The 18395-nt window shown below is 37.0% G+C and overlaps 2 protein-coding genes across 3 annotated transcripts; one reads left to right on the top strand and one right to left on the bottom strand.

Annotated features, from left to right (window-relative positions):
- The first annotated feature begins 1606 nt into the window (after nucleotides 1-1606).
- Nucleotides 1607-4673, top strand: LOC122010038. Its single transcript, XM_042566405.1, has 5 exons — nucleotides 1607-1952; nucleotides 2040-2146; nucleotides 3665-3812; nucleotides 4027-4221; nucleotides 4325-4673. Exons 1-5 carry the CDS (start codon nucleotides 1722-1724, stop codon nucleotides 4577-4579), a joined length of 936 nt encoding a protein of 311 aa, XP_042422339.1. The 5' UTR covers nucleotides 1607-1721; the 3' UTR covers nucleotides 4580-4673.
- A 1284-nt stretch (nucleotides 4674-5957) lies between these two features.
- On the bottom strand, nucleotides 5958-8038 carry LOC122010036 (phytochrome A-associated F-box protein-like). 2 transcript variants are annotated; one of them, XM_042566404.1, is made up of 3 exons: nucleotides 6659-8038; nucleotides 6519-6551; nucleotides 5958-6269 (listed from the first exon to the last, which is right to left on the bottom strand). In XM_042566404.1, the coding sequence occupies exon 1, from the start codon at nucleotides 7934-7936 to the stop codon at nucleotides 6941-6943; it is 996 nt and encodes a 331-aa protein (XP_042422338.1). In that variant the 5' UTR covers nucleotides 7937-8038; the 3' UTR covers nucleotides 5958-6269; nucleotides 6519-6551; nucleotides 6659-6940. The 2 variants fall into 2 exon arrangements, with proteins under 2 accessions (XP_042422338.1, XP_042422337.1); XM_042566403.1 differs by lacking the exon at nucleotides 5958-6269 and having other exon boundaries at nucleotides 6354-6551.
- Between the last annotated feature and the right edge of the window lie 10357 nt (nucleotides 8039-18395).

Genomic DNA, 18395 nt, shown 5'->3' with positions numbered 1-18395 from the left:
TATCAATTTCGACATTAGATTCTGTCAACTCTGTATAAGAAGACTTACGATGTAACAAGTTCAATGAGCCCGAATTAACGAGAATTTTGTACATGGGATTGCCTTTATTTAGCTCTCCTATTCTTTCCATCTCTTTTATTTATTTATTATTATTATTATTTATTAGGTCACGTTCGTAAGCTCTTCGAAAAACTTTGAGTCCCTTGTGCTTGTTGTACTGATATTTTTCGGGGGTAATTTATCCTTGTTTAGCCTACATTCTCATATTTAGTAAAGGTATTTTATTGTTCCAGAGAAAATTGACTCTTGTGCATATTCGTTTCTTTCCAATGTGTATGCATATTTGACTCGTTCATATTTGACATGAACACAAAATCATACTTATCTACAAATATTGAGTATGTTTATTGTGCAAGAATTATAATTTGAGAGGATCGTTGGCCAACACATTGTTACGAGCATGTCTAAAGGTTGGGGTGTAACAATTTGATCCAAAACTCATCTTTTTTATTTATTTTTTTTGGTAATTTAGGTATTTAGATTTTAACTAATTAATTTTGGAGATGACTGATCTGACTTCATAAAAAACTTTCAAATTTTTCACTTAATGCCAAGATAAATCGAAAAGTACAAATAAAATTTTCAAACTCTAAAACATCCTAGGTGAGATTTGAGCCTTCATTGTTTAAAAAAATTATCTCATCTTTTACCATCACACTATAATTCCAGAGACAATCTAAATGCCATCTTGATCTAAGCCTCCGAGTCTCAAGTCCATTGAGCTTCCCCGTGATCTGGAGTTCACTAACTTGATTCAATTCAAGCTCATAAGCATACAGGAGTATAACTCGATCTAGCCCTTACGCATAAAATCTCTATGACACTATCAAATACTTTTACACTTGATGTGCGTCTTATATTTAAAGAATATTGCTTGGCTTTACCTGTCTCATATTAAGCATAACCCATATGATGTTTAGCCGAGTCCGATCACAAGTGACTCAATTCATTAGTCATTTTTAAATGAAAATAATGTTTATTTTTTTTATATAAAGAACCAAAAGTCGAATATTTTAATTAATTACCATATTTAGATACAATGTCTCCTATCTCAACTATTTAAAAATTATCCTCTTAATAATGATATTTATAGGAATCCATCATCACTTTTTTAAATTCTATCATTGGGCCCTATCATTTAGCCATGTCTATTTTTCAGTATTTCTTTAAAATTCTTTTCCTCAATAATTCGAGCTTCAATAATATATATTTAAATTGTTATAGTTAAAAAAAGCTCGTAGCTGGATTATCATTTTAGTCTAAATTGTTAGTTTGTTGTAAAACGTTAATTTATTTTTGACTATAAAATATAAAATAGTTATCAAAATAACTTGAGATTTAATTGATATTAAAATATACTAAGATTTTAGTTTCTGCTAAAAAAAAGTCTCCTTCAAATAAAATAATTTAAAATTCATTTAAATTAATTAACCTAGAGGCCGTTTCCGCCCCAACGGTCGAACACCTTCCAAATTCAAACCAGTGCCGTCCCAACGGTCGAATTCCGGACGATGCGTCAGCATCATCAAATCCGGCACGTTTAGAGAGGAAGAATATTCCGTTCCCCAGCAACGTTCAAAATAGCCATTCCGCTCTTCAAATTTCTAAACCCCATCGCACAACCTCCTTCCTTCCCATCGATCTCAGTTCCTTGGGAAAAGATGCCTCTGAGACCCCTCGACAACGCTCTTCCCTCTGCCGAGCAGCCCAAGAAGGTGGCCAAGGTCGCTGCCTCCCCTTCCCTCTCCGCCAAGAAGGCGGCAGCTGCCCTTGCCGCAGCCTCCCGCGTGAACGATGAGAATACACCGAATCCGCCGCCCCCAGAGCAGTCTGTGGAGTACGTCCCTTCCGAGGACCTTGCGGCCCTAATGGATCCAGGATCAAAGATTGTGGTTCGTCCTGTCAGCTGATTGAAATCTCAATTTTGATTTTTTTTTCTTTCTGTACGCTTTCTGGATCTGATGTGCTGGGATGAGCAGGTGTTGCTGGACGAGTTGAGCTCGAAAGACTGGATCAGAGGGTGCGAAGCGTTGAATGATTTGCGCCGGATGGCTCTCCATCACTCTTCTCTTTTGCTCCCGATCTTGTGAGTTCAAAATTCAATCTTTTAATTTCTTCTTTTTTTTGCTACGAAATCCATGAAAAGTGAATGTTCCGTGCTAAATCTTTTGTCAATCTGTTCCAATCGGTAACGAATTGAATGTGCAGTTGGAAGTGTGGAAAAGGTGTTTGTTTGAATGCCAAAATGAAAATATGGTAGACGATTGAAAATCACATGTATATATTAATATGTTAATCTGTCTAATAACTGGTAGCTAGTTCATTGTAAGATTTCTATCTGTTCCTGAAGGGGAAATTTATATGGATCATGCAGTGATTTTACAGATTTTGTCTTGGAATAATAATCTCTGAAACTGTGTAGGTGTTGCTTCAAACATAGAAGAAAAAAAACATAAAACACTAATGGAAGAAGAAAGCAGGGAGTTTGATTGAACTTGCATATTGCTTGAAGTCTTCCTTATAGAGAAAACATTCTTTATTGTTAAAATTGATAACTACATAAAATTTTAAAAATGATAGTTATATGTAGAGTAAATGGTACATCAATGATAATGCTTATCTCTACCATTGTTTACATTTGATGCAGCTATCAATTTTGACATTAGATACAGTCAACTCTACATAAGAATGCTTAAGAAGTAACAAGTTCAACGAGTCTCATATTTTCCTACTCTCTTCTTCCTTAATTATGTGTGTATGTGTGTTTATCTTTGAATCAAAACTTACATTCTTGTGTTGGAGGATCATAAAGCATTCTGGAAAAAGGATCAAGGCACTTTATCTGCTTTTAACAAAAGAATCACAAGATGTATGGCTTTTTAACTTTACAAGTGCACCTTTTTTTTTCAAGTTTATGAGCACAGTAGTTATTTCCATTTGGTTGGTCATGTTTGAAGTGAGCTTGATGGCTCAACACAACTTGACGACACGAAACTGGTTCGGACAGTTTTGTGACTCAACAATGGGTGTAATCCCTCAAATATTGGAGGGGGTCCATGGCTTGGTAATCCCTCAAATATTGATACAAGTTAGGTGGTTACAGAACACTTAAGAATTGTTCTGGTCTATTGAAATATTGAAAATTCTAGTTATAAGGTTGGAAAGAAAGAGATACAAATTGTTAGGTTGTTATGCCTTTTAATTTTGAATTTTAAATAGAAGGGATAAAAAGTAATTAGCTTAATTAGCTGGCATTGGTGTAATTGCCACTTAAATCATGGATCAAGGTCACCACTGCACAGCAAAGGGTTTCATCCCTTGCTTATGGATGGACGATGGGTCCCTTTAAAAGGTGTCAAACCTGTTACGTTTAAAATCCTCATGTACTAAGTCTTAATCTTCTCTTCTCTAAGTCTCTTGCATGCTTTTGTGTGCACCTGCAGAAGGATAACCTAAGTTTCATTGATTAATTATTCAAACTCGTTTGGCACTTTGTCATTTTTACATCAGAATGAGAGTAATTTCTTGTTCTGTTAGCATGCAAAATCGATCATTCTGCAAAGGAAAATTGGGTGATGATTATTGCATCTCTCTTGATGATCAGGGGAAATGCAACTACAATAATAGTTAAGGCAATGAAAAGTCCAAGGAGTGCACTTTGTAAGACATCCATCATGGCCTCAGCTGACATCTTTCAGTCCTTTGGTGCACTGTTGCTCTCGTCAACTGAGGACAATGCTTTCGACCAGCTGGTATTTTTTATTTATATTTTTTTAATATATTTTGCATTCCCTTAATCGAATTAGTTTCTTCTCATGCTGTATATATATCAGTCAGTTTGAATTCCTTCAAAACATAAACATGTTACAAAAAAAAAAAAAAAATCAATGTTGCTCAAGTCTAATATACTACTTGTCTTGATGACTAGCCTTAGACATTTTGTAACATTTGATACAACCTTTTCAGCTACTTCAACTTCTGTTAAAAGCATCCCAAGACAAGAAATTTGTGTGTGAGGAAGCCGAAAAGGCACTCGTGAAGATGGCGATGTGTATGCCTCCTCTACCTTTACTAAAGAAGCTTCAATCTTGTGTGAATCATGCAAACCTTAGAGTCAGGGCTAAAGCTGCTATTTCCATGTCTAAATGCATCTCCAAGATGGTTAGTCTCTCAATTCTAGTTATTTACTGCAGCCTATTTGACAACTAAGTTGCATCATGCAGTGCCTCTCAAGTCTTATATACTCCATGTCATAACATCGTAGGATATTGAAGTCATGACAGAGTTTGGAATTGCGACTCTTCTTCGAGTGGCAGCTGAATTGCTTAATGACAGACTGCCTGAGGCACGCGAAGCAGCTAGGAGCATAATTATCACCCTACATGGTGAATTTTCAAAGAACAACAACAATCTGAAGGATGACAAGGAGTCATCTGCATCTGAGTCATGGCAAGATTTTTGCTTTGTGAACTTGCCTCCTATTGCAGCACAATCAGTGGCGAAGATAATTTCGCTGTAGTTCTTTTACCTATTTCATTTTTTTATTCCTGTTACCAAAATGCTATCATCGAATCAACATCCCTCAAGTTTTAAAAGTTTGAACAATTGAAGTATCCCGTTTCTTTTGTGATTTGTGCAAGCATATTTGTGGAATTCTCTGGTTGTGTGGTAATTACAGTTCATAGAAATAATTATTCTATTCCATGTACATTGCCATAGAATGTGTCAAATAATGTCAAAATATCAGATCCCGGTGGGATTCAATTTCTTTTAGATTACTTGTTAGATGGAGTATTACTGTATTCTAGAAAGAATAATTGATAGATGGAGCATATGAAGAAGAGAGAAATCCTTACAGAATTATGTATGAAGCGTTAATGTTTTTAGCAACTCCTTATTCCATTCTAGAAAGAATCACACATTCGATGGGTATGGTGAGCTTTTTAACAAAGAAGGCGAGCTAGAAAAAATTGACAAATTAATATCGGTCCATAACATGCAGGGTCAAACCCATTGATATTGCACTCTTTAGGATCCTCTTGTTGCATCTTGGTTCTTCATCGATTGTATAATTGCTAATTGTAGATTCATAAGCTCTTTCTTACTTCTATGTAAACATGCATTTTTCAAAGAATGCAACATTCATAGTTCTACCTTTATGTGTTTCTGCTGTTTCTAATTTGTGAATGAACTATTAGAAACATGTAGTCAATTGTTTTGGGTCTTACTTCCACTCTTTTGGACTTAGGAACTTCAAACTTAACCCCATGATTAAATATTAATAGGAAGACTTGTAGTCTTTACACAATTTGCAGGCTTAGGTACTTCTAACTTAATCAAACACCCCATACTTGAGCATTTGTAAGAAGATTTGTACTTTTGTTCCTACCTCAGCGGGGTAATTTGTTAAGAATGAGCGAGAGGATAGCCTTCCCGCCGCAAGCTCTGGGATAACCCTGCTTAAGATTTATATTAATACTTTGCAAATTATACCCCCAAAGAGGTGACCATAAGAGCATAGCTGAATACTAGTCAGTCTAGCATGATAAAAACTCCTTTCAGAGCATTCCTCAATTCAAGTGAAGAATATAACAACTACTATTATCAAAGTTTATATATACACACTCTTAACAGGCTGGATCATTTGCAACTACTGAAGAATAGTTCTGGCAGCCAAAGGGACCCAATTCTTTCACACTAGGGGAAAAAAAATGGCTACATGATCAAATTAATGCTAGATTCAGTTAACGAGATATGAAAAAAGTGCAGTATGTATTAATTGATATATAAACCATGCTGTACTTAGTTTCTTTGGGATTAGAAGAACTTTTACTCAGAAAACAAGTGCTTAAGGATCATAAGAAAGGATAGGACCATAACTGTAAATGAACCTAAAATTTGTGAGCAAGCTTTACTATCATTTTTTATAATTCTTACTAGTTTACATGTGTACCATATATTTCAATAATTGTCTTCATTTAGTTAAACTGAATACCATCATTTAGTTAGAGGTGCCATGTATCAAAGAGGGTCTTCAACTTAATTTTGTTCCATAACATCAGTCACATACTACTATATTGGGTAAAGCGCAAGCAATGCCTCTCTCATGTGTCATTCATTATTCCAAAGGCTAGTAGTCACTCGTGATTTATCTCCTCAGTATTGACCTTCGGACGGGTTGGCAGGGCGCTGAGGGCGAGCGTAGTCATCTTTTACCACCATGTAAAGTGCAAGCCAACCATAAATCAAAGCAATTCAAGAATTCATTCTCGACTATATAAACACAAATGAAATGATTAGCAAGCACTCCAATAAACTTTGCTTTACAAGAATATACTTCCCCACTGTATTAGATTTTGAATAAAGGCAAACAGATCACCAGTATCTCAGTCGAGTTAAAAGATATTGTATCTAGCACACTTAACATTTAACAATCAGATAATTGTGTAAATCAGTACCTTCTTTTCTTGAAGTCATAGCATGATCAAACCCTGAAAGCAGTGCGACAAAATGAACTCAGTTCAGAAGCCATCGACCATTATACAGAAATAAAATTGGAAAATAGCAATTGAAGTCGGCAATAACAGCAAATGCATACCACAGAAGATGATGCAGCAGAGTGGATTGTCCCCATATTATTCCTCACTAAACAGAATCAGAAAAAGGCCCGGAAAAAAAAATGAAAATTGTAGCAGCAGATGTCTAAGCCATGGCCTTCGTGGATCACAGCAACAAGCTAATTGCTGAGACAAAAGATGTCCACTTTGGGCCAAGTCGAAAACAACAATTGCAAAGCCAAAAGTCTTCAGGGTTGGCAAAGTCCTAGACTAACAATGCATAACCATAATAGTAAGCAATAAACACTGGTAGTCTGCTATCTTTAATCATACAATGGTGTCTCGGTCCATGCTCCAGAAACATGACCATTCTCGCAAACATAGGCCCTCACAACTGGCTCCCCATCGTCATGAAATCCAAAGACCCTCCTCAAGCAAAATGCAGAGTGGAGATCCCACGTCTCCCTGCAAGCACAGAAAGCACAAGCCAACCGGATCTTACCTTTGTTCAAATCATTTATCGTCTTCCACACCCTCGATCGCTTGAAGTTTTTGAACATCCCCCTAAACAGCATGTACTTCCGCTTCTCTCCTGCGTGAGTGCATCCAGGCCAGTCGCATATATAAAGGCAATCATTCCTGTAACGGCTGGCGAGAAGCTTGTTGCCCTGCACACGGCTCAGAGTCCAAGGCCCGGTAGCCAAATGGGAGCTTGTCGGCCCTGCCCAGGGTTTCGTCCTCCTATTGGGGGCAATCGAACCGACTGTAATGGGTTGGTTATCGCCTGGGGAGGGTTCGATCGGCGTACAGGCGACATCTTGAGCTTCTGAGCTGTCGTAGACGGTGTCGAAGTAGAGGTCATCGAAGAGGGACCAGCAAGAAACATCGGAGAGGGCCTGTGAGGGGGGATTTCGCGGATCGCTCGAACAGGAGGACGAAGAAAAGGAGGGGCCGGGAGGAGCCAGATGAGGGCCGATGTCGCGCTCGAGTCCGAAATCGGAGTGCTCGAGGAGGACGCCGGCGTGGTGGAGGCCGGGGCAGCAGACGGAGAGCTTATGGAGGGACGACCAGGCGACAGCGCCGGCGGCGGTTGAGGGTAGGAGATCCGGAGGGAGATAGCGGGAGCAGTGGGAGCGGAAGCAGACGGCGCGGACGAGAGAGGAGAAGCGGGAGGAGACACAGGCGAGGCGGGCCCAGTCGCGTGGATCGGATTCGAGTTTGGCGAGGATGTCAAGGACGACGTCTTCGGAGAGGAAGGCGAAGAAGGAGGAGGAGGCGGTGGTGGCCGTGGCAGTGGAGGACGGAAAGCGCGAGACCATGGCAGCGATTAAAAAAACAAAAAGCACGAAATTTTAGGGCTCTTCGTTTGGCTTCAAAATCAAAGGGACTGATGGAGTGGGAAGATGACCACCTCTGTTTATTCTGTGGTAGACAAAAACATGATTTATAATTTCTTTCCCATTTTAATTTTAAATTTTTTTATATAATTTTGTTAGATTAATCTAGAAGTTGAGGATTTTTTTTAATTCACGTATTAATCAATTAATTTTAAAAATGATCGATTCCTCCCGTCTCAATCTGGAAACACAAGTGATTGATTTTTTATTCCACTAAAATTTTTTTTTATAATATATCATAATTGAGAATTAAATTATAGATATCTAATAATCATGCTGCAGCGTATCCCAGGGTCTAGATTATTTCATTTAATTCATAATAAATCTGAAGGTATATTCTATAAGTGTAACAAGTACATGTTATTCTATGTTATAGAAGTTATCTAGTAGCTATTATACTAAGCTAATAAATAGCTGTTATACATTATAGAAACTATATATTTATTAATTTCTACATGTTCAATCATAATTAAATTATGTTCATTTGAAAAGTAATATGAGTGTCATACAGTACTACAAGGAAATTTATATTTTATGATGAATTTAAAAAAAAATTCACAAATTGAATTGCGACGAAAAAGTTTTCATTCCGAATAATCCATCATCAAATTTTTGCAATGAAATAATATATATTCGTCGCAAAATATGTGATGAATTAGTTTTTGTCGTAAAATTCGTTGTAAATTTGTGATGAAAAATAATTTGTTACAAAATTTCAAGATCTCAAATATGCGACGAACAAACATATTTGTCGCAAATTTGTAACGGGAATTTTTTTCATCACTATAATTGTTGCAAATTTGTATAGGAAAAAAAATCAAATATGTGACGAAAACTAAATTTCATCGTAGTTTTTATCATTGAATCTGTGACGAATATTTATTTTCATCTCAGATTCTGTAGAATTTATGATTTTTTTGCAATAAAAATTTTTATCGTAAAATTCATCACAAAATACTAATTTTTTAGACAGCACCTACCCATGTATTACATTTTATTGTTTAAATCATACTAAACCTATTTTTGTATCAACACAAGAATAAATATTTCAACATATCTTATACTAATTAAACATTCCAACACATCCTACACAATTCATTCAAACAAGTACAAATATCCAAAATGAAATCATACAAAATCAAACTTATTGATACAAGTCATATGCATATAACAATCCATCATATCCATAAATATATAGAAATCATAGTTCAACAAATCTCATATCAAACAATTCATTCAAACAAGTCATATTTATACAAATACAAATATTCAAAATGAAATCATACAAAAGTAAATAAAAACAAACGTATCCATACAAGTTATATGCATATAAACAATCCATCATATCCATAAATATATAGAAATCATAGTTCAACAAATCTCATATGAAACAATACCAAAAGGGCGGAAAGATACCAACATAAATCATCATTCTCTTCTGGAGATAGACATTTTCTTCTCCTTCTTCTAATTTTCTTCTTTTCCTATGTCAAACAAATTAAAAGCAATATTTATGTATAAGTTATCAATTGTATTGATCTATGTCTCAATAAACAAAACTTAATTTATTATCATAACATATAAATTGTATTTGTGCCTAATATTTATAACATTCATAACAAAAAAAAAAAAACTTTATTAATCATCATAACATATCACTTGTATCTATGTGTTTTGATACATAAATAAGTTAACCTTATGATTGTAGTAAGATGTAATCAAAGTTCTAACCCTAAATGCAAAAAGATGTCATTCATCCTTAATTGCATGAAACTTATATATGCATGAAAGTTATAACTAAGAATAACAAAAGGTAGAATCCGTTACCCCAGCGGTCCCACACGGTCAGCCCCACAACCATCTATGAGAAAATAAATCGAGAAGTTGTAGTTGGCTAGTGTGAGGGAGGGCTTTTTCCTCCGCTTTGCGGAGATTCAAACCTTTGCTCTATTGTAGCAACTCTACCCCGCACTAGCCAACTCAACCTTACCCCGGGGGCAAAAAAAAATGTAGAAGTCATGTAATAAGAAATACATGTATCAAATGCTCCATGACATATAATAAAAGCATCAACACATATAGTTAACATTGCATAGATTAGTAGTAGGCAAGTCACAAACATGCAAAACAGGGCATGACATGCAAAGTATCAAGGTAAGATCAAAATATAGAAGCAACTGGAACATGACATATCATGGCATAACATGCAAAAAAAAAAAAAAAAAAAAATCCTAACAACATGAATTTTGAAGACTTACTTCTTCCGACATGGATTTTCAATCGCCGCCACCTTCTTTGATCGTAAAAACCCAATTCAAAATAAATTAATAATACTAATAAAAAAATAAATAAACAAACTCAATCAAATAACATTAATTATGAGACAAATAACAATCATACCAAATAAATTCATATAGAACCACCATCACCACCACCACCACCACCATCATCATCATCATCACAATCATCACCGGAACCATGAGGAATCTGACTTGGACCAGAGCCTAATTGAAGATGTCAAAGAATATAGTCCTATTATCAGCGCATTTCTCTCATTTCCTGATCTCTTTCTAATACTATGTCCTACAAATGGGTAACCTCTTCAGTTAAATTATGTATTTATGTTGTTAGTGTCTGTGGGGTGGAAGTAGATTTATAACCAAATCTGGGTTATGCTCAAATAATCCATTCCCAATATCCTTCCTCCCCCTTTCGGTCCCCCACTCAGTTCCAACCATAAATCCAAATTATTACCAACAGACGACTCAGATTTCTCATTATCATCATTAGCACCTCAACTTCTCTATACTAGCTATAACTCATTATATTCCTCCTGTATTGTAATGAGAAAAATTAAATTAAATTTACAATAATAATATTTTAGAAACACATATAATCTTAAATTCAGATCCAAGATTAATCCAAATCTTAATTTGTTTAGATCTCTTCCTACTCCAAGTCTTGTCTTTTTTTTTTAAATGTGCGAGTAAAAGTGTCTATAAATAATGGCTCCCTCCTCATTTTCTTGGTTAAAAAAAATAATAATATAAATAATGAAATTGTATGAAATAGATTAAAATATAGTGGGAGAGTTAAAAAAATTACCAATCTCATCTATACTCATCGATATTGATAGAACCTCTCGCATATGTCGTAGATGAGTTTCCAAAATTATAAGATTGATTTAACCAATTCTGTTGACTCCTTTCTTTGCTCTTCTCGGTTGTCCAAAAATTACAAATCTTAGTCTAATTTCCTCAGTGATGGAAGGTGTTTTTCCCCTAGTCTTGGCATGATTCGGTACACATCATATGTGATTGTCATATTTTTCTTGAAAACCCTCTTTATTTTGAACTCGTCACTAGGACCACAAGTGAATGATTGCTACAATGGAAAAAAAAACAATCATCAAAATATTTACTTTTATTTTAGATATAAAATGAATGAGATATACCCTAATTAAACTCGCTCTACCATAGCTTTTTTGTGGGTGATGGAGTGCTTTTATAAGTCATTAAGTCTCCTCTCGAATGATTATTCATAATTCTATTAATCTCATGAATAACATACACAGAATTTCTAAACCTATCATAAAGTTACAAATAAATAATATTAAATAATTATGATAATTGAATAAATAAATTATCTTTTAGTACTTACGAATCTATGTACGGGAATATACACTCTCGAATGTCTTGCATCTCAACAATCGAGTGTCTAGAAGAAGGATCAATATGCATGGGTACTAGCAACTAGCGCAACGAAGGTGAATGGGAAGGTACTGGCGAAAGTGCATGAGAAGGTCCTGCCTAATCAAGGGGGCATAGGTACAATGACAAGTGCTTAATCTGACTGACCCAAAGAACTCCGTCTATGGCGACCCCGTCAAAAGATGTTCTGAAAATTCAAATATAGGATAAAGTAAATTATAAATTTGATTCATAATAAAGAATATTAAAAAAAACTTACCATATTTACTAAGAGATGAGAGAGTGTGTGAAACCTATGACGACTAGATGCCATCTCTAATAACCTATAGAAAAAATACAGAGAATTAACAGATAAATTTGTAATGCATTAAATATAAATATGAGTGTCTTTTTAAACACACCAAATAAAGACATGCACAAATAATATTACAAAGTCAACAATCAAATATAAAGGTCGATAAACACATATATAGCCTCCCGACCATCAACATACATATCTTTCTATTGGGTTTTTTGGGCCGCAAAAATCACTTTTTGCGTTGCGGAAACCCCGAAACCCCAGCCACCGGATCCATGCGAATAATAAAATTTTGAAAAACATTCACGTACGAGTTTCTAAGCCTAGATCTACAAGATAAGATCTTTACCTTTGATGCGAAGCCCTTCGCTTAATTCCGCTCGTCCAAAGTTCACCAGATCTCAAGAGTATCAAAGTAGATATTCCTCTATGTGTATCCACACAAGCAAGAGATGGAGAGAAACCACTAGGATGTGCTAGCACCCTTGATGGTCTCGGCAAAGATGAGGAGAGGGAGAGAGGTTGAGAGCTTGAGGAAGAAGAAGGAATGAATGATAATCAATTCTCACTTGTAACTCCACCAAAAGTAGCCGACCACCTTCAAGTGAGGAGTTATATACTCCATGGAATTTCAAGAGTCAAAAACTCTTGATCTCCCTCATGAGGTGGCATAGCATGAAGTGGTCTTGATGATGTGGTACATCATCATTAGTCCACTTAATGCCAACTCACCAATGAGGTGGCAAATGGTCAAGTCAAACTTGACCATTCATCTTCCTCTCAAGTTAAGTCAAACTTGACCATTCATCTTCCTCTCAAGTTAAGTCAAACTTGACCACTTCTCTCTCTTGGTTGATCTAATATAACCATTGGTTCAAGTCAATTTTAATTTAATGAATCTTTATTCATTGAATTAAATTAATTAAATGAGTCTAAGTCCAAATTAAACTCACTTAACACATGAATCAAATTGAGTCCAACTCAATTAGCTCAATTTGGATTACTCTTAATCCAATTTGGTTCATCACATGAACCTAATCCTTTAGGTTCATCAAATGAACCTAATCTCCATTTAATTGCCCTTTGTGTGTGACCCTATAGGTTCTTATAACGTTGGCAATGCTCCTAAACTAATTTAGAAGCATAAGTAATGAGCGGTATCTAGCAACACATCATTACTACCCAAGTTATAAGAATGTTGAAATCAAACATTACCTTGTGACTACTAATTGTGACTCTTCACAATATATGACATTGTCCTTCTATCCTAGACATCTAGATTGATCAATGTGAGGCATAGACCGTGTCATCCTCTTATCAATCTAAATCTTGAACTCCAAGTAGACTTACTCAATCAAATGAGCTCAATATCTCATATTGACTCATTTAGGCATGGCCATGCACTTCGTGATCTCACTCTATCAAGAATATCGATGTCACTCCCGTCATATAGGAGGGATAGATCATATCTACATCACTCACATGCCTCCGAATAATTTGTTACATACCCAGTAATCGCCTTTATAGTCCACCCGGTTACGAGTGACGTTTGACAAAGCCAAAGTACGTAACTCCTTATGTAGGGAACCATGGTGACTTCAGGTCCAAGGACTAATAGTCATACTAATAACCACATGAGAAAGTATATGACACTCATATAATGATCCATGATACTTTCTCATGGCGGGTCATTCAGTATACATTCTCCAATGCATACCCATGTGTCAACTTGATATCTCTATATACATGACTTGTGAGATCAAGTCATCGAGTTGACCTACATGCTAGTCTCGTTGTATTAACATTGTCCCTGAATGTTAATACTCGACTAGGAATTATTAAGAGTAGTGTTCCCTATATCATCTCACTATCAATTCAACCAATCGATTGATATAGGTAAGAACCTTCTACTCAAGGACGCTATTATACTTAGTTATTTGGCACCAATACAAGTAAGTATAATAACCAAAAAAACAAATACCTTTATTTATATACAAGAATATGATACAACGAGTCCATACAACAATCATCAAATGATTGGCTCTAGGGCTCTAACTAACAATCTCCCACTAGCACTAGTGCCAATCAGTGTAAGCTCTAAGTCCCAATGATCTAGTGTGACCATCATGCTTTCTTTGTGTCAAAGCCTTGGTCAAAGGATCTGTGATGTTAGTCTCTGTAGGTACTCTGCAAATCTTCACATCTCCTCTCTCGATAATCTCTCGAATGAGATGGAAGCGCCGTAGTATGTGTTTGGTTCGTTGGTGTGAGCGAGGTTCCTTAGCCTGCGCAATTGCTCCATTGTTGTCACAATAGAGCTCAATAGGGTCAACGATGCTAGGAACCACCCCAAGTTCAGTGATGAACTTGCGGATCCAAACTGCCTCCTTTACTGCTTCTGATGCAGCAATATACTGAGCCTCTGTCGTAGAATCAGCTACTGTGTCCTGCTTCGAACTCTTCTAGCTCATAGTACCACCATTTATGCAAAACATGAATCCTGACTACGATCGATAATCATCCTGGTCGGTCTGGAAGCTGGCATCACTGTAACCCTTTACAGCTAGCTCGTCATCGCCTCCATATATCAAGAAATATTCTTTAGTCCTTCTTAAGTACTTAAGAATATTCTTGACCGCTATCCAGTGACTTTCACCTAGATCTGACTAGTATCTGCTCGTCATGCTCAAAGCATACGAGACATTAGGACGAGTACATAGCATGACGTACATGATAGATCCTATAGCTGAGGCATAAGGGATCTGATCCATGCGGTCTCTCTCCTCTCTAGAAGAGGGACCTTGAGTCTTCGAAAGACTCACGCCATGTGACATCGGCAGAAATCCCTTCTTGGAGTTCTACATGGCAAACCGTAGGAGTACCTTGTCAATATATGTACTCTGACTTAGGCCAAGTAACCTCTTAGATCTATCTCTATAGATCTGTATGCCTAGAATGTGGGATGCTTCACCTAAGTCCTTCATTGAGAAACAAGTCCCTAGCCAAGTCTTGACAGACTGTAACAAAGGGATGTCTTTCCCAATGAGCAGTATGTCATCCACATACAATATGAAGAAGACAACTATGTCCCCTACAACCTTCTTGTAGACACAAGGTTCATCTTCATTCTTGATGAAACCAAACTGTTTGATTGCATCATCGAATCGAAGATTCCAACTCTGAGAAGCTTGCTTTAGTCCATAAATGGACCTATGTGACTTGCATACTCTGCTAGTATGATGTGGATCTACAAAACCCTCAAGTTGTGTCATGTACACATCCTCGAACAGGTTTCCATTCAGAAACGCAGTTTTGGCATCCATCTGCCATATCTCATAGTCATGGTATGCTGCAATAGCAAGCATGATCTGAATGGACTTAAACATCGCTACTGGAGAAAAAGTTTCATCATAATCAATACCATGAATCTGCTTGAAACCTTTAGCTACCAAGCGACCCTTGTAGATAAGTCCATCCATGTCAGTCTTTCTCTTAAAGACCCACTTACACCCCATGAATTTTACCCCTTCAGGTGGATCAACCAAAGTCCATACTTGGTTAGTGTACATTGATTCCATCTCGGATCTCATGGCTTCTAGCCATTTCTCAGAATCTGGTCTCATCACAGCTTCTTGATAGGAGGTGGGATCATCCTCTATGAGCACAACGTCATCATGGTCAGACAAGAGAAATGAGTATCTCTCAAGCTGACGACGTACCCTATCAGACCTGTGAAGAGGTATGTCTACTTGAACTGGTTATTGTTCCTCAACTCCTTGTGGAACAACATCATCCACAACACTTTGTGCTTCCAGTTCACCTTCCATCAAGGCTTCAGTGCTATTGTTCGCATCTTGAACTTCTTCAAGATCAAATGTACTCCCACTAGTCTTTCTAGAAACAAAATCTCTTTCTAGAAAAATCTCAGTCTTAGCCATAACTACCTTGTGTTGACTGGGAATGTAAAAGTAATATCCCTTAGTTTCCTTGGGATATCCGATAAAATAGCACTTGTCGGATTTGAGTCCCAATTTGTCCGAGACTTAACGTCTAACGTAATCCTCACAACCCCAAATCCTCATAAAAGACACCTGGGCGTCTCTCCTAGTCCATATCCTATATGGTGTCTTTATTACAGCCTTGGATGGAACTCGGTTGAGAATGAAGGCTGCTGTGTCTAGAGCATAGCCCCAAAGGAATGTAGGAAGATCTGTGTGACTCATCATAGACCGTACCATATCTAATAGGGTACGATTCCTCCTTTCAGATACATCATTCCACTGTGGTGTTCTAGGAGGAGTGAGTTGGGATAGAATCCCACACTCAGCTAGATAGTCACGAAACTCATGGCTAAGGTATTCCTCACCTCGATCTGATCGAAGTATCTTAATACTTTTGCCAAGCTGGTTTTGTACTTCATTCTTGAATTCTTTAAACTTTTCAAAGGATTCTGATTTATGTGTCATCAGGTACACATAACCATATCTACTGAAGTCATCAGTAAATGTAATGAAGTACCTATAACCACCTCTAGCAGTGACATTGAAAGAGCCACATACATCACTATGTATAAGACCTAACAAGTCAGTCGCTCTCTCACTGTGTCCACTAAAGGGAGTCTTGGTCATCTTGTCTAGTATGCATGACTCGCATGTCTCATATGATTCAAAATCAAATGAGTCCAGCAAACCATCTTTATGGAGCTGGGATAAGCGCTTGTCATTTATATGACCTAAGCGACAGTGCTAGAGATATGTTTGGTTCATGTCATTTGACTTGAACCTCTTGGTACTTATGTTATAGATAGGGATCTCAAGGTCTAGAATATAAAGTCCGTTCATTAGAGGTGCACTACAATAGAACATATCATTTAAATAAACTGAACAACATTTGTTCTTTATCATAAATGAAAACCCTTTCTTATCCAAACAAGAAACTGATATAATGTTCTTAGTCAAAGCAGACACATAACAACAATTATCCAACTCTAATACAAGCCCAGAGGGTAGAGATAGAAAATAAGTCCCTACAGCAACAGCAGCAACCCGTGCTCCATTGCCTACGCGTAGGTCCACCTCGCCCTTCGTCAATGCCCTGTTATTTCTCAACGCATGTACATTAGTACAAATGTGAGAAGCACATCCGGTATCTAATACCCATGATGAAGAAATAGATAGATTGACTTCTATAACATATATACCTGAAGTGGAAGTCTCACTTCTCTTCTTCTTAAGATCTTCCAGGTAGACTTTGCAGTTCCTCTTCCAGTGCCCGGTCTGACCGCAGTGGAAGTAGGTAGCATCCTTGGTGACCCCTCCTTTAGGCTTCAGTGCTTTGCCTTTGCCCTTGGCTTGGGACTTTCCCTTGCTCTTGTGTTTCTGAACCATCAGAATAAAGTTGGGCTTAACCTTTTAAGGTTAAGCTCAGTAGTTCGTAACATACTAAGCAGTTCGGGCAGTGGCTTGTCAATTTCATTCATGTTGTAGTTCATGACAAACTGACTGTAGCTCTATGGCAAAGACTGCAAGATCAACTCAGTGGCCAGCTCTTGGCCAAGTGGGAATCTCAACCTCTGTAGATTCTCTATGTACCCAATCATCTTGAGTACATATGGACCTACGGGAGCCCCATCTGACATCTTGCACTGAAATAGTGCCCTTGAGATCTCAAATCTCTCGTACCGTGCTTGTCCTTGATATAGTTGACGAAGATATTCAACCATATCATAAGCACCCATTAACTCATGTTGCTTCTGAAGCTCAGAGTTCATGGTTGCAAGCATAAGACATGACACATCTAATGCGTCATCTTGATGCTTCTTATAAGCATCTTTGTCAGCTTGCGTGGCATTGGCAGGAAGAGCTTCCGGAATGGGCTGCTCCAGAACGTACAGTTTACGTTCTTGGGTGAGAACTATTCTTAGATTCCTGTACTAGTCCAGGAAATTTGCTCCGTTGAGCTTGTCCTTGTCAAGAACAGAACGCAGAGAGAAGGTGTTCGTGTTTGACGTCATGGTAATCTACAACAGAAAAATGCAGAAAATAAATAAACATCATATTCTAGTAATCACTTAATTAGACCTTTTAATTAAATGATGCTCCCACTGAATTCTATAATTCATGTGGGACAAGATCCACATCATACTACGCCTTGAGTTAGCTTTGGCTAAATCGCCCAAGACTTAGTATGATCGGTAGGTAACTAATTTACCAATTACATCTCTATGCAACTCTTGTTATAGGATTAAGATCCGCATTTATATTAAAACTCGAGTTAGCTTTGGCTAATACGCCCAAGAGTTAATATAAACGTGATTTTGCCCTATCTTCCAACTATTGGATAAATGCCTACAGTTAAACTTGATTTAACTAGT

Source organism: Zingiber officinale, chromosome 8A (genome assembly GCF_018446385.1).
Source record: "Zingiber officinale cultivar Zhangliang chromosome 8A, Zo_v1.1, whole genome shotgun sequence".
NCBI classification, from domain to species: Eukaryota; Viridiplantae; Streptophyta; class Magnoliopsida; order Zingiberales; family Zingiberaceae; genus Zingiber; species Zingiber officinale.
This window is presented reverse-complemented; position numbering and strand designations above follow the sequence as displayed.

Coding starts and splice junctions, on each gene's coding strand:
- LOC122010038 (XM_042566405.1), top strand. CDS start 1,722: ATGCCTCTGAGACCCCTCGACAACGCTCTTCCCTCTGCCGAGCAGCCC. Junction 1,953..2,039: donor ATCCAGGATCAAAGATTGTG/GTTCGTCCTGTC, acceptor TGGGATGAGCAG/GTGTTGCTGGACGAGTTGAG. Junction 4,222..4,324: donor CTAAATGCATCTCCAAGATG/GTTAGTCTCTCA, acceptor ATAACATCGTAG/GATATTGAAGTCATGACAGA.
- LOC122010036 (XM_042566404.1), bottom strand. CDS start 7,936: ATGGTCTCGCGCTTTCCGTCCTCCACTGCCACGGCCACCACCGCCTCC.